This window comes from Myxine glutinosa, chromosome 1, assembly GCF_964187855.1.
Source record: "Myxine glutinosa chromosome 1, kmMyxGlut1.1, whole genome shotgun sequence".
Taxonomy (NCBI): Eukaryota; Metazoa; Chordata; class Myxini; order Myxiniformes; family Myxinidae; genus Myxine; species Myxine glutinosa.
In genome coordinates, this window is record NC_136261.1 from 3,492,236 (window position 1) to 3,506,727 (window position 14,492).

Here is a 14,492-nt window from a genome sequence, read left to right on the forward strand (position 1 = left end):
ATCGAAGCCCTCCACAGTGACCGCGCCTCTTCTTCCTCCTACAACTTCGTCTCACTTCTTTCACTCAAAATGCACGAAATTCTGCCGCATGAAATTATGTAGAGGCCTCGTCGGGGGGGGGGGGGGGGGGGGGATATAAGGTAGATAAGGAAGGCGTTGTAACAGAAGAATCAAAATAAAAGTGGAAGAACATAAGGAAATGGGAGCTATTCTGGACCCACAGCCAAACCCGACAAACCATTGCAATACACCCCGAACGTCTAGCGCCGCCACAAACCACCATGGAATTGCAGGTGGCGCGGTTTTTTTAACCATTGATATTAAAATAAAACGTAGCCTAAAACCACCGGGATTTTATGCTGATTCCGAATCTGTGTCTAAAACCTTTCTCCGATGTGTAGTTCTTGAGTTATAAGCGGACATCCAGACAGACACACAGACACACATACACACACACACACACACACACACACACACACACACACACACACACACACACAGACACTCCTTTATATATAGAGATATATATATACAGCTTGAAACCTTGACTTAGGAGTTTAATTCGTTCTGTGACCGAGCTCGTAACTCAATTTGCTCGTTTCTCAAATTAAATTTCCCCATTAAAATGAATTGAAATGCTATTAATCCGTTCCAGCCCCCCAAAAACCACACCAATTTTTTTTGTTACGTGTTTTTAAATAAGAAAAATGTACTTTATAAATAACAAATAATGTATAAACAAGCACGACCTCGTATATACTGTACATAATAAAAGAGAATGTAAAGAAATAAACTGGTTTTATTAAGTGTACTACTGTGTTCAAAAAGTATCCGACCTTTATTTTTCGTGCGTAAAAAAAAAGAAGCTAGGGAGGCGTTGATTGGTGCACGTATGTAGGCGATCCTAATGCGCACGCGTGAATTTTTTCCCACCTGCAGAAGCTGTCATTCGACGGCAGACCGCCGATGAGTGAGGACATGTAAGCGAGCGCCGTCGGATTTTCGTTTTTGACAAAATGACGGAAAAACTTGAACAACGCTACTGCATCAAATTTTGTGTAAAGCTTGGCGATTCCCAAGTGGAAACGATCCGCAAGATTCAACACCGTTCATTCCATTATGAAGGAGGATTTGGGCTTCAGGAGAATCTCAGCGAAGTTCGTACCAAAGCTGCTAACGATTGAGCCTAAGCAACTCCGTTTGGAGATCGCACAGGACATGCTGGAGACTGTGAACAGCGATCCCAGCTTCCTCAACACAGCGATCACTGGCGATGAGTCCTGGGTTTATGGGTACGACCCAGAAACCAAGTTGCAGTTTTGATGCAAGTTTGATGAAACACAAAATTTGATGCAGTAGCGTTGTTCAAGTTTTTCCGTCATTTTGTCAAAAACGAAAATCCGACGGCGCTCACTTACATGTCCTCACTCATCGGCGGTCTGCCGTCGAATGACAGCTTCTGCAGGTGGGAAAAAATTCATGCGTGCGCATTAGGATCGCCTACATACGTGCACCAATCAACGCCTCCCTAGCTTCTTTTTTTTTACGCACAAAAAATAAAGGTCGGATACTTTTTGAACACACTACGTATTTACCTTGAAGATCAGACGAAGATGCTGGCGGAGGTGGAGGAGATAACTTTTGCCTTTTTCGCCACACTTTCCTCGCTTTCACTTGCAGGGCGTTTCAATACAAACCTGTCCAAGGAGGTTTGTTTCTTCCTCCCTTTCAAAATGTTTCGAAAATGAGTGAGGCAAGTGTCGTTACACAGCGCCAACGCACGACCTGTTGCAACTTTTTCAGGGTGTTTCTTTTCAATAAACTCTGAAATTTTCTCCCACATTCCCAACATTTCCTTAATCTCACTTGTAGCGATAACCACCTCCGCCTCTGGCTCCTCCGCATTAATTTCCTGCAAAACCTCCGTATTCTGCTGCTGCTGTAGCTCCTTTAATTCCTCCGTTGTCAGTTCCTCATTGTGCTTCTCGACGAGGTCGTTAACGTCTTCTTCATTCACTTGCAGGCCCATGGACTTTCCGAGGGACACAATCTCCTCCACCACTAACACTTCAGGTTCGAATCCTTCGAAGTCCCTTTCGGACACAACCTCAGGCCACAGCTTCTTCCATGCAGAGTTTAAGGTCCTCCTTGTAACACCCTGCCAGGCCATGTCGATAATTCTGAGGCAGGTCACGATATTGTAGTGATCCTTCCAGAACTCTCGAAGGGTGAGGTTTGTGCTCTCCGTAACCTCAAAGCAGCGCCGGAACAGGTGCTTGGTGAAGAGCTTTTTGAAATTTGAAATCACCTGCTGGTCCATGGGCTGCAGGATAGGGGTGGTGTTGGCTAGAAGGTAGAGGACCTTAATAAACTTAAATTATTCAAGGATGTCGTCTTCGAGGTTTGGTGGGTGTGCGGGAGCATTGTCAAGGACGAGAAGGGCTTGCAGGGGTAGGTTATTTTCCAAAAGGTACCTCTTGATGGCAGGACCAAAGACAAGGTTTACCCACTCCACAAAGAACTGCCTGGTGACCCACGCCTTTGCGTTTGCTCTCCACATAACCTGCAGTTTTTCTTTAAGTATCTTATGAGACTTAAAGGCTCTGGGGTTTTCAGAGTGATATACGAGTAGCGGCTTAATCTTGCAGTCACCACTCGCATTCGCGCACAGTGCAAGGGTTAACCTATCCTTCATGGGTTTGTGGTCTGGCATGCTCTTCTCCTCTGCCATTATATACGTCCTCCTCGGCATCTTTTTCCAGAAGAGCCCTGTCTCGTCACAGTTGAAGATTTGCTCGGGGATGTATCCTTCGGCTTCTATCAGTTCGGCAAAAGTTATAATAAAATCTTCAGCTGCCTTCACATCCGAGCTTGCTGCCTCACCATGCCTGACGACGGAGTGAATGCCGGTCCTCTTCTTAAAATTATCAAACCATCCCCGACTGGCTTTGAATGACTCTTCCGATGCCTCGTCCGTTGATGTTCCCGCCGTCTGCTGCACCAAATCCCCGTAAATGTCTCGTGCCTTCTCACAGATGATGCTCTCAGTCACGGTATCTCCTGCGAGCTGCTTCTCCGTCAACCACACAAACAACAACTTCTCCATCTCTTCATGGACAGAGGTCCGGAGCTTTGAAATAATCTTAACGCCCTTGGCTGGCGTTATAGCCTTTATCGACTCCTTCTGCTTCAAAATCGTACATATCGTAGAAGTACTACGATCGTACTGCCTCGCCAAGTCGACAACACGCACACCTCGCTCATGTTTTTCGACGATTACGTGTTTTATATCCAAGCACATCATCCTTTTCTTCTTCTCAGCACTGCCCTTGGCACTCAATTTCTTAGGACCCATGGTTAAAACTAAGAAATTTTCCAAAATAAACAAAATGCGAAAACAAAGCAACAGCGATACGGCAGAGATGCTTGCACGGCAAGATAACCACGTGAACTGAACGCTCGCTGGGCCACCTAGTGGCGGGTGGCGTAAGCTCGCTCGCTCGTAACTCAGATCTCGGCTTGCATCACAAAGCAAAAAATCGACCGAGCGACGGCTTGTATCTCGGAAAACTCGTAAGTTGGTGCACTCGTAAGTCAAGGTTTCACTATATATATATATATATATATATATATATATATATAATATATATATATATATATATATATATATATATATATATATATATATATATATAGATATATATAGATATATATATAGATATATATATATATATATATATATAGATATATATATATATAGATATATATAGATATATATAGATATATGTGGATGTGTATATATATATATGTATATATATATATATATATATATATATATATATATATATATATATATATATATATATATATATATATATATATATATATATATATATATATATATATATATATACATGTATTGTTGCGGAACCCAACGTCGGCCTATGGTTCCCCTTTGAGGGGGGATTAGTCCCCTCGTTTGTTACTGACCGACGTGGTCCCTGAAGCTGCACCACGACCTCCGGAAAGGCTGGTGCACAGCCCCGTTCGCGACCGCGGATAAGATGTTACTTTGCCGAGCGGATGGCAGCCGCGGCACGAACTGTGAACAATGACTAGACTCGATTCTCAAACGTTGGCCAAATCGTGCCACAGGTATTCAATGGGGAAAAGACAACAACGACGGATGTAGAGGAAAGAAAGGCAAAGGGTAAGAAATACAAATATGATTTATTTACTATTTACACAATTGAAAGCAACCAAGGAGGAGGAAGAATAATAAAATAAAAACAGAAGAAGAAGAAACACAGTGCAAATTAGCTTACCTATAAACAGTCTTACTTAACCCAGGACAGAACAAACAAAGACAGACTCACACGAATGGGGAATGAAGGCAGGAACGATTGGCTGGAAGGAGAGGATGGTCCAGGTGGTCCACAGACCTGGAAGGATGCGGGTCCTGTTCGTGTAAACGGCAAGGCTCGAGGTGAGCGGCCGCCGACCCTCCTCAATCTGGTTCGCACGGCGGCGTTGCTTCGTAGCAGCGGGTCGAAACTTCCATCAAAGCTCAACTCAACTGCGGTGGACTCAGCTGCGGTGGACTCAGCTGCGGTGGACTCAACTGCGGTGGACTCAACTGCGTTGGACTCAGCTGCGGTGGACTCAGCTGCGGTGGACTCAGCTGCGGTGGACTCAACTGCGGTGGACTCAGCTGCGGTGGACTCAACTGCGGTGGACTCAACTGCGGTGGACTCAACTGCGGTGGACTCAACTGCGGTGGACTCAACTGCGGTGGACTCAACTGCGGTGGACTCCTCACTCATCTGCTTAAGCAGTCCCTCCCAACCCCCTTTTATGAGGCGCGTGGCGATCAAGCCGCCGGCCTTTTGGAAACGCCCATCGGGTCGCTCTCCGCAGTGCCGATTGGTGGGCACGGGCTCTCTGGCTCCACCCTTGATGACGATGGGTGGGCACGCCCCTCTTCCCCGAGCTGACCACGCCGTAATGGCGGCAAATGCAGTTGGCAATAGAGGCTTTGGGAATGGAAATGAAAGGGGATCTATTTATTTGCATTTGGTGCAATGGAGTGTCAATTAATGGAAGAGACAGCCTTAACCTACATAGAATAAGGAAATAAACTACCAACAAGGAGGAAATCTATGATTGGCTAACGTGATTGTATATGACCTAACTAAGGGACGCCCTTTTGACCTTTATACACAACTGGAGGAAGGAGGGTGATATTTTACCATTTACTACACAATAAAAGAAACACAATTCTCATATCCACAACAATATATATACATATACATATATATATATATATATACACACAGTCACGTGAAAAAGTAAGTACACCCCATGTAAAGTTTTGACTTTTTCAACATATTTCAACATGCAGCTATTTGATCTTCACTTCAACAATATTGATGGATAAAGGTGATATAATACAACAAATATCATGAAACATTTACATTTTGTCGTCCATTGTACAATTTAAATAAACATAAATGCAAATTTCGCATGTGGAAAAAGTAAGTACACCCTTGGCTCTAATAGGTGGTATTGCCCCCTTTGGCAGAAACAACCTCAAGTTGGCGTTTCTTCTAACTGTCTACCAGTCTCTGACATCGACTGGGAGAAATTTTTGCCCACTCCTCCATGCAGAATTCTTTCAGCTGTGCGATGTTTGAGGGGTTTATTGCATGCACAGCTCGTTTCAAATCCCCCCACAACATCTTGATGGGATTTAGATCCGGGCTTTGACTTCGCCATTCCAGAACCCTCCATTTCTTTCTTTTCAGCCATTCCTTGGTGGATTTACTGGTATGTTTAGGGTCATTGTCATGTTGCAAGGTCCACCTTCCGGTGGGCTTCAACTTTCCGACAGATGGCCTCACATAATCCTCAAGCACCCTCTGGTACAATGAAGAATTCATAGTGGATTCTATGATGGTGAGCTGCCCAGGCCCTGATGCAGCAAAGCTGCCCCAAACCATACTATTTCCACCACCATGCTTTACAGTTGGTATGAGGTTCTTGTGGTCAAATGCTGTCTTTGGTTTATCGTCAAACATGTCTTCTGGTACTGTGGCCAAATAGCTCTACCTTTGACTCATCTGTCCCCAGCACATTGTTCCAGAAGTGCTGGTCTTTGCCTAGGTGTTCATTGGCAAACTTTAGTCTTGCCCTGATGTTCTTTCTGGACAGCAAACGTTTCCTCCTGGCACACCTCCCATGTCGATCAAATTTGTGCACCCTCTTTCTCATGGTAGACTCCTGCACTTTGACATCAACAGTGGCAAGAGCTACCTGTAGGTCCCGTGATGACATTCTGGGGTTCTTAGAGACTTCTTTCAGCATCTTGCGGTCTGCTCTTGGGCTGAACTTGCTGGGGCAGTCTGGCCTGAACAAGTTGGCAGTTGTTTGGAATCTTCTCCACTTGTAGATGATCTTCCGGACAGTCGAATGATTGATTTCAAATTGTTTGGAGATCTTTTTAAATTTCTTCCCAGACTCGTCGGCATCTATAACCTTCTTTCTGAAGGCCTCAGAGAGCTCTTTTGATCTCGGCATGGTGACGCCGCACACTTCAACAACGAAGAGCAAACCAAACGAAATGTCTGGGGTTTAAATAACACAGGTTCCTCCAAGATCCTCTCTAACGATGTTCTAATCATTTGCACCTGAGCTGGTGCACCTGATTCTAATTTTAGGTATTTGAAGTAGTGATAAATGTAGAGGTGTACTTACTTTTTCCACATGCGAAATTTGCATTTATGTTTATTTAAATTATACAATGGACCACAAAATGTAAATGTTTCATGATATTTGTTATGTTATATCACCTTTATCTATCAATATTGTTGAAATGAAGATCAAATAGCTGTATGTTGAAATATGTTGAAAAAGTCAAAACTTTACATGGGGTGTACTTACTTTTTCACGTGACTGTATGTATATATTTACATACATATACAGTCATGGCCAAAATATTGGCACCTTTGCTTGGTTGGGTGGAAGGGTTGGGTGTTTGGAGGGAGGTTGCGTGTTGGGGGGCGGGGGGGTTGCATGTTTGGGGGGGAGGGTTGCGTGTTTGGGGGGGAGGGTAGCGTGTTTGGGGAGTAGGGTTGCGTGCTTGGGGGGGAGGGTTGCGTGTTTGGAGAGGAGGATTGCGTGTTTGGAGAGGAGGGTTGCGTGTTTGGAGAGGAGGGTTGCGTGTTTGGAGAGGAGGGTTGCGTGTTTGGAGAGGAGGGTTGCGTGTTTGGAGAGGAGGGTTGCGTGTTTGGGGGGGGAGGGTTGCGTGTTTGGGGGGGAGGGTTGCGTGTTTGGGGAGGAGGGTTGCGTGTTTGGGGGGGAGGGTTGGGTGTTTGCCATATATTGGGGTGGGGATGTTGTTCCTTTCAACTGCCTCCTATAATTGAAGCTCCATGCTCTCTGCTGGTACAGTTGGCAGCCATTCAAGAGTCTACACTCCCCATGCTGCTCTCCTTGTGGCCTTGGTTGCTCACTAGTGTCGATGTGCTGCATGCCGCCCTGCATCTCCTGTGCGTCCTCACGGCTAACTGCCCTTCTGGTAAACCTTTTCCTTTGTGAGCTTCGCACGCTAAGACAAATCTTTAGGCTCGCCTGTTCAGCCAATGGGAAACTGTAGTTTGAGTTGTGGTTATAAAGTATTGCACAGACTGGTTTTGAAATGGCCTTCCATACATGACGAGATTTTCAATTGATCAGCGGAAGGCCCGAAACATCCGGTGGGTTCACAATGTTGTCCAGATTCTAAAATGCCGCTCTTCAGTTTGAGTTGTGTTTTCGCAGCTCCACTGGTTCCATGTGTGTTCTGGTGTGGTTCCTGCACCATCATGCTGCACTGCTTTTTCCTTGTTGTCTGTGTTGATAGAGGATGAATGTAGTAACACAGCTGAACAATAGCAAAGTGACAGAACAACAGTGTCTCATTATCACTCGTGTGCAGCAAAATAAAGGCTGAAACTTTGTTGGCAGTCTGTAGGCCACGAACGTTTGAGGGTTTGTTTGTTTGTGAACAAAATGTCTCAAAGTTGTGGACGGATTCGGACAAAATTTGGTGGAGAGCTTTGGTGTGTGACAAAGATGAAATGATTCGATTTTGGTGAAGATTCGGATCTGTATCTGAGAATTTTAAACTGAATCTTTCACCATTGAGAGATCGGGCTAAAAATTATATTTAGCACGATATCTCAAAAAGTTATGGACCGATTCGGACGAATCTTGGTCGACATGTTGGATGTTCGACAAGGATGAAATGATTAGATTTTGGTGAAGATCCGAATCCGGATATGAGGGGTTTTTTATTTTTCCAAGTGATCCTTCACCATTAAGTGATAGGGCTAAAAACGATCTGTCGCAAGATATTTCAAAGAGTTGTGGACGGATTCCGACAAAACTTGGTGGATGAGTTGGGTGACTGGGTGAGTGACAAGAACAAGCTGATCCGGTTTTGGTTCAGGTCTGGATCTAGATCCGGCCTATCAGTGGATTCCAAATGTAAACTGTTCAGCCTGGCGGAGGTATGCTCTCCAACAAGTGCCGTTCTAGTTTGTCTTGTGTTCTTCACCCTCATAGGCTGGTAAATGGTGAAAGCACTTCTTGTATTGGCTCCCATGTTGGGATTTCAAAACCCCCTCTATTCTACTGAATAACATAAATTGAATTATGTTATTCACTGAATAACATTTGTAAAAGTCGCAAAATGTCGTATCGAACTGGCATTAATTCAGACAGATAGTCGAGCAGCATCCCAAAGATCATGATTTCCAAGCTCGGACATCTCAGGCTCCGCACCATCAAGCTGCACCTGCATCCATGATTTCACATCTCGGACCTCGCACCATCAAGCTGCACCTGCATCCATGATTTCACATCTCGGACCTCGCACCATCAAGCTGCACCTGCATCCATGATTTCACATCTCTGACCTCGCACCATCAAGCTGCACCTGTCCATGATTTCACATCTCTGACCTCGCACCATCAAGCTGCACCCACGTCCACGATGGGTCACATATCGGGGCCACGCACCATCAAGCTGAATCCACATCCATGATGGGTCACATCTCGGACCACGCACCATCAAGCTGAACCCATATCCACGATGGGTCACATCTCGGAGCCACGCACCATCAAGCTGAACCCATATCCACGATGGGTCACATCTTGGACCACGCACCATCAAGCTGAACCCACATCCATGATGGGTCACATCTCGGGGCCACGCACCATCAAGCTGAACCCATATCCACGATGGGTCACATCTCAGGCCATGCACCATCAAGCTGCACCTGCATCCATGATTTCACATCTCAGACTTCACACCATCAAGCAGTACATCCATGATGGGTCACATATTGGGCTACGCGCCATCAAGCTGCACCCATATCCACGATGGGTCACATATTTGGCGACGCGCCATCAAGCTGCACCCATATCCACGATGGGTCACATCTCAGGCCACGCACCATCAAGCTGCACCGGCATCCATGATTTCACGTCTCGGACCTTACACCATCAAGCAGTTCCTACATCCATGATGGGTCACTGTTTCGTGCTCCTCCCCAAACCCCCTGGTCACGGTGTACCTCCGAGCCCCGAGAGGAGTCACGGCAGAAAAATGTGTTATTCTGTATGTCAACGATCAATGGTGAAGCCACACCAATTGTTACCAACAAACTAATATTGTATTAAGATCACACAAGAATAACAGTACAACAATAATAGTAGTCAAAAGTACAATCAATATGTGTCCTATGATGGTACCATCAGTTTCGTAACATAGAACTCACTGTGCTCCAAGTGAGTGAACCAAGAACATTCCCAATGTCTCTTTCCCGGCTTCAAACCAAAGTTGAATCCGGTTTCAAGCCAAAGTCGATCCCGGCTTCAAGCCAAAGTCGATCCCGGCTTCAAGCCAAAGTCGATCCCGGCTTCAAGCCAAAGTCGATCCCGGCTTCAAGCCAAAGTCGATCCCGGCTTCAAGCCAAAGTCGATCCCGGCTTCAAGCCAAAGTCGATCCCGGCTTCAAGCCAAAGTCGATCCCGGCTTCAAGCCAAAGTCGATCCCGGCTTCAAGCCAAAGTCGATCCCGGCTTCAAGCCAAAGTCGATCCGCTCCAGCGATTGTCAGAACAATGTCCAATCGAGACCAGAATCCCGTTCGGATGACAGTCACAGTCACGCAACCCAAAGCTGCGCAAAGGCGCCCTCAAGGCGACTGGGAAATCCAAAGGCGCCTTCCGGGCGACTGTGAAATCACACCCTCGGGTATGGACGTTTAACGGCTCACAGTTGGCGAACCGCAAATTAACCTTCAAAAGCCACGTTGCACACACACACACACCAGATACGTCTGAATCCGGTGAAAACGGCTGAAGCGAAGCAAAGAAAACTTGCGCGACGCGCAAAGCGCACGAGTCAAAATGGCCGACGGCCCGTACTCGAGACGTAACGGGATGACGATGATTCTCTTCAGAATCCACCGCAAAACCTGACACGCAGGTTGATCTGTCACAGCGATAACAACTCTGTCGCAGGAATCCCTTTCCTGGGAACCCAAAGTTCACTCGTGACTCTTGCTCGCCAACGTTCACTCAGACCTCAAAGCAACTCGGCTTTCTTCTCCGACTCATTCGCTCCGCCTTCTTTTCTTCTCTTCCTGTTGCCGTCGTCGTAGTTCCCGATCCGGTTTCCGGTTTCTTTTAACTCTAACTTTTTCACCTTTTGAAAACAGTTCATGATCAATAAACCTTTTGAAAACAATAATAGTACATGGAATCAAAAATGTTTACAGTGGATGAAAACCACCACAACTGAAGTGACGAATCCGTAACACTTCCCCCCTCAAGAAAGAAAGTTTGAACATCGTGAAAACTTTCTTTGCAGGCAAAAATTATTTTAACAAACAAAAGTAAATCTCACACCCAAATCATCAATTCCCGTGAGCAACGACACTTAATATTTCCCAAAATAAAGCAACAAAACTTCCAAACAACCTACAGAAATTCCCAAAGTTAGTTCACTCTGGACAAAGCATCAGCAACGACATTGTCCCTGCCATTTACATGCTCAATTTCCAAGTTGAACTCCTGCAAAGCCAAACTCCATCTCATCAACCTCTGAGTTTTATTTTTCATTTTTTGAATGAAGGTGAAGGGGTTGTGATCAGTGACTCCAAAGCAAAGCAAATCTATAGCACTTTTTGAAGGAGGCCGAGCTGAGAGCCAGGTGTCATGGTGGTTGGGTGGTGAGGCCTGGAAGTATTCATTGCATGGACGCCTTTCGGAACGTGGAGTTCACGGGTTAATCCGTGTAGGAATCTTGGCTTGGCTGCTCCTGAGCATTCAGTGCTTCCAACTCTTCTCTTGATCATAAGAATTATAATCACAGTTGTAGAGTCGGGTGCTGTCGTCACGTGAATAGCGGTCTCCTTCTCGGCCACTACCCTGATAATCATCCCTTCGGGAGCTGCCGTAACTCTGGGAGCCTCCATAGTAATCTCGACTGCGGTCACCACCAAAACTACGACTCCCACCCCGGGAGCCATAGCCACCACTGAAACTACCTCCACGTTTTCCTCCTCTGTAGCCCCCTCGACGCCCATGGCCTGCCTTCTCTACTGTTATGGTCCGACCATCCAAATCCTTACCATTCAAATCCTTTTCTGCATCTTTGGCGTCCTTTGTGTTTTCATTCGCATTCGGAGTTGTACTAGTCTGATTCCGCTCCTGATTTTTCCTTTTCAGGGCATAACATTGGGACATCAAATGCCCAAGTTTCTTGCAAAAAGCGCAAGTAGGCCCGGAGGAAAAACTCGTGGTCTGCCTCGGGCTCCCCGGAAGATAAGTCTGTCTTGGAACTGCAGTCTTCTGATCCGTAAAAGTCGCGGTATCAGATTTGTCCTCATAGTCATCTCGAGGCCGCCTCCATGAATATTTGTTCTCCGCACCTGATTTACCATAACTCCGCTGGCTAACTCGAGGCGGGAAGTTAGGTTTGTGGAACCCCATCCTGTGTGTCAAGGCATAGTCATCTGCCACGGTTGCTGCCTCATACAACTCTGGTACTTTCTTTTCATCCAGATGTACTTTAATGTCCTTGTGGACACACTCCTCCACCAAGATCAATTGTCGCAACAGTTTGAACTCTTTCCCAATCCCCTTCGAATCACACCACCGATCAAAGATGGTTGCCTTCATTCTGGCAAACTCCACATGGGTCTCACTCTCCCTCTTCCTGGCATTCCGGATTTTTTGCCGTTAAGCTTCAGGGACCAATTAATAGGCTTTGAGAATGGTTTTCTTCACTATCTCATAATCTGCACATTGGTCAATCGGTAAAGCCGGATAGATATCTTGAGCTTTACCCACCAGAACACTTTGCACTAACATAGTCCAGGACCCCACAGGCCATTTTAGCATTTGAGCCACTTTCTCAAAGTGTAAAAAAACTTGGCTGCCGCTTTTTCATTGAAGGGTGGAACCAGCCTCACATGCCTACCAACATCGCAAGTGTTCTGACTAGTTGTCGAACTAGCCGGCATGGATACTACATCTCTCCGTTCTCCCATTCATTCCAGATCCATGAGTTTAAGTTCCTTCTGATACTCCATGTCAAGTTCCTTTAACTCCCTTTCGGCTCTCCTTTCCTCTGCTCTTTCCTCTGCTTTTCTTTCTTCTTCAGCTCTCCTTTCCTCTGTTCTTCTCTCCTCGAGTTCTCGTTCCTGTGCTACTCTTCTTTCCTCGAGTTCTCTTTCAGCTCTCCTTTCCTCTGCCCTTCTCTCCTCGGCTTTCCATTCCAACTCTTTTAACCTTTCCTGGCTCTGCAGTTGCATCTCCATTTTCCGGAGCTCCACATTTCTTTTTCATCGGGTAACCAATCCAAGGCTACCTCTGTCCATGTTCCTTGTCCCACCTGTTACGTGTTCCTCCCCGACCCCAGGGTCACAGTGTACCTCCGAATCCCGAGAGGAGCCACGGCAGAAAAATGTTATTCTGTGTTAGAAATCAATAGTGAAACCACACCAATAATTTTAATCGAACAAATGTTGTATTATAAATCACACACAAGAATAACGGTACAACCAATAGCAATCCAGAGTGCACTCTATATATCTTAGGATGGTACCATCAACTAAAGTCAGATATCTCATTGCGCTCCACGTGAGTGAAAAAGGACACTCCCCAATGTCTCTATAACCTTCTCCAAGGCGAAGTTGATTCGCTCCAGCGATCGCTAGACCGATGTCCAGTCGAAACCCAAATCCCGCTGTCCAGTCGAGACCCGAATCCCGTACAGATGGCAATGGCAGTCACACAGCCGAAACTGTATAAAGGCGCCCTCCAGAGGAGCACGTTCACAGCTCAATCAGCAAACCGCAACGTAATGGGAGACGACGCGGTCGCGCACACACATCCCTGACAGACGATAGGATGTTGAGAAGAGCTGACGCGTAGCAAAACCTTTGTCGGTGAACGAAGCACGAGGTTCAAAATGGCCGACGGCTCCTACTTGAGTCGATGCGACCAGGCAAGGATTCGTCGGAATCTCAGCCTAAACCTGACTATGCAGATTTCTCAATCCCAGCGATGATACCTATCGCAGGATGTCCTTTCAAGGAACTCAAAATTCCCTCGCGACCTTCGTTAGACAACGCTCGCTACGGAGCTCGACGTCACGCGTCTTGTCCGACTTTGCTCGCCACGCCTCTTCTTCTTCCCTCTCGTCGTCTTCCGGCTCGGTTTCCTGTATCATTTAAAGTTAACCTTTTTAACTTTTGATGACTGTTCATGAACAATAAACCTTTTGAAGATAATAATAGCACATAATATCAGAAATATGTCAAGTAGGTGAAAACCACAACAACGGAAGTGACGAATCCGTAACAATTAATTCCAGCTCCTTGAGTTTAAGTTCCTTCTGATACTCCATGTCACGTTCCTTTAACTCCCTTTCGGCTCTCCTTTCCTCTGCTCTTTCCCCTGCTCTTCTTTCTTTGAGTTCCCTTTCAGCTCTCCTTTCCTCTGTTCTTCTCTCCTCGCGTTCTCGTTCCTGTTCTACTCTTCTTTCCTCGAGTTCTCTTTCAGCTCTCCTTTCCTCTGCTCTTCTCTCCTCGGCTTTCCATTCCAACTCTTTTAACCTTTCCTGGCTCTGCAGTTGCATCTCCATTTTCCGGAGCTCCACATTTTCTTTTTCCTCGGGTAACCAATCCAAGGCTACCTCTGTCCATGTTCCTGGTCCCACCAGAGATTCTACCACCAATGTCTGCATCTCTGCTTTCTTCATATGAGCTCGGACCTCCAAGTTAAAATGTTTGGCCAATATCAAGAGTTCCGATCTTTTTAACACTTGGAACTGTGCCTCATTAGATGACGCCGCAAACTTTTCTGTGTCAAACACCATGGTGACTATTAGTTAGCACGTGTTAACCTTCACACAAAAAATTTTCCAATTTAAAAAAATAA

The 14,492-nt window shown here is 45.9% G+C and overlaps 1 protein-coding gene across 1 annotated transcript in view; it reads left to right on the forward strand.

Annotated features, from left to right (window-relative positions):
* Positions 1-14,492, forward strand: part of RTTN (rotatin) — a 362,213-nt gene that overhangs the window by 325,786 nt on the left and 21,935 nt on the right. The window contains exon 45 of the mRNA XM_078776353.1: positions 7,450-7,576. Within this exon, the coding sequence (XP_078632479.1) occupies positions 7,450-7,576 (127 nt within the window). The remainder of the gene's footprint in view (positions 1-7,449; positions 7,577-14,492) is intronic.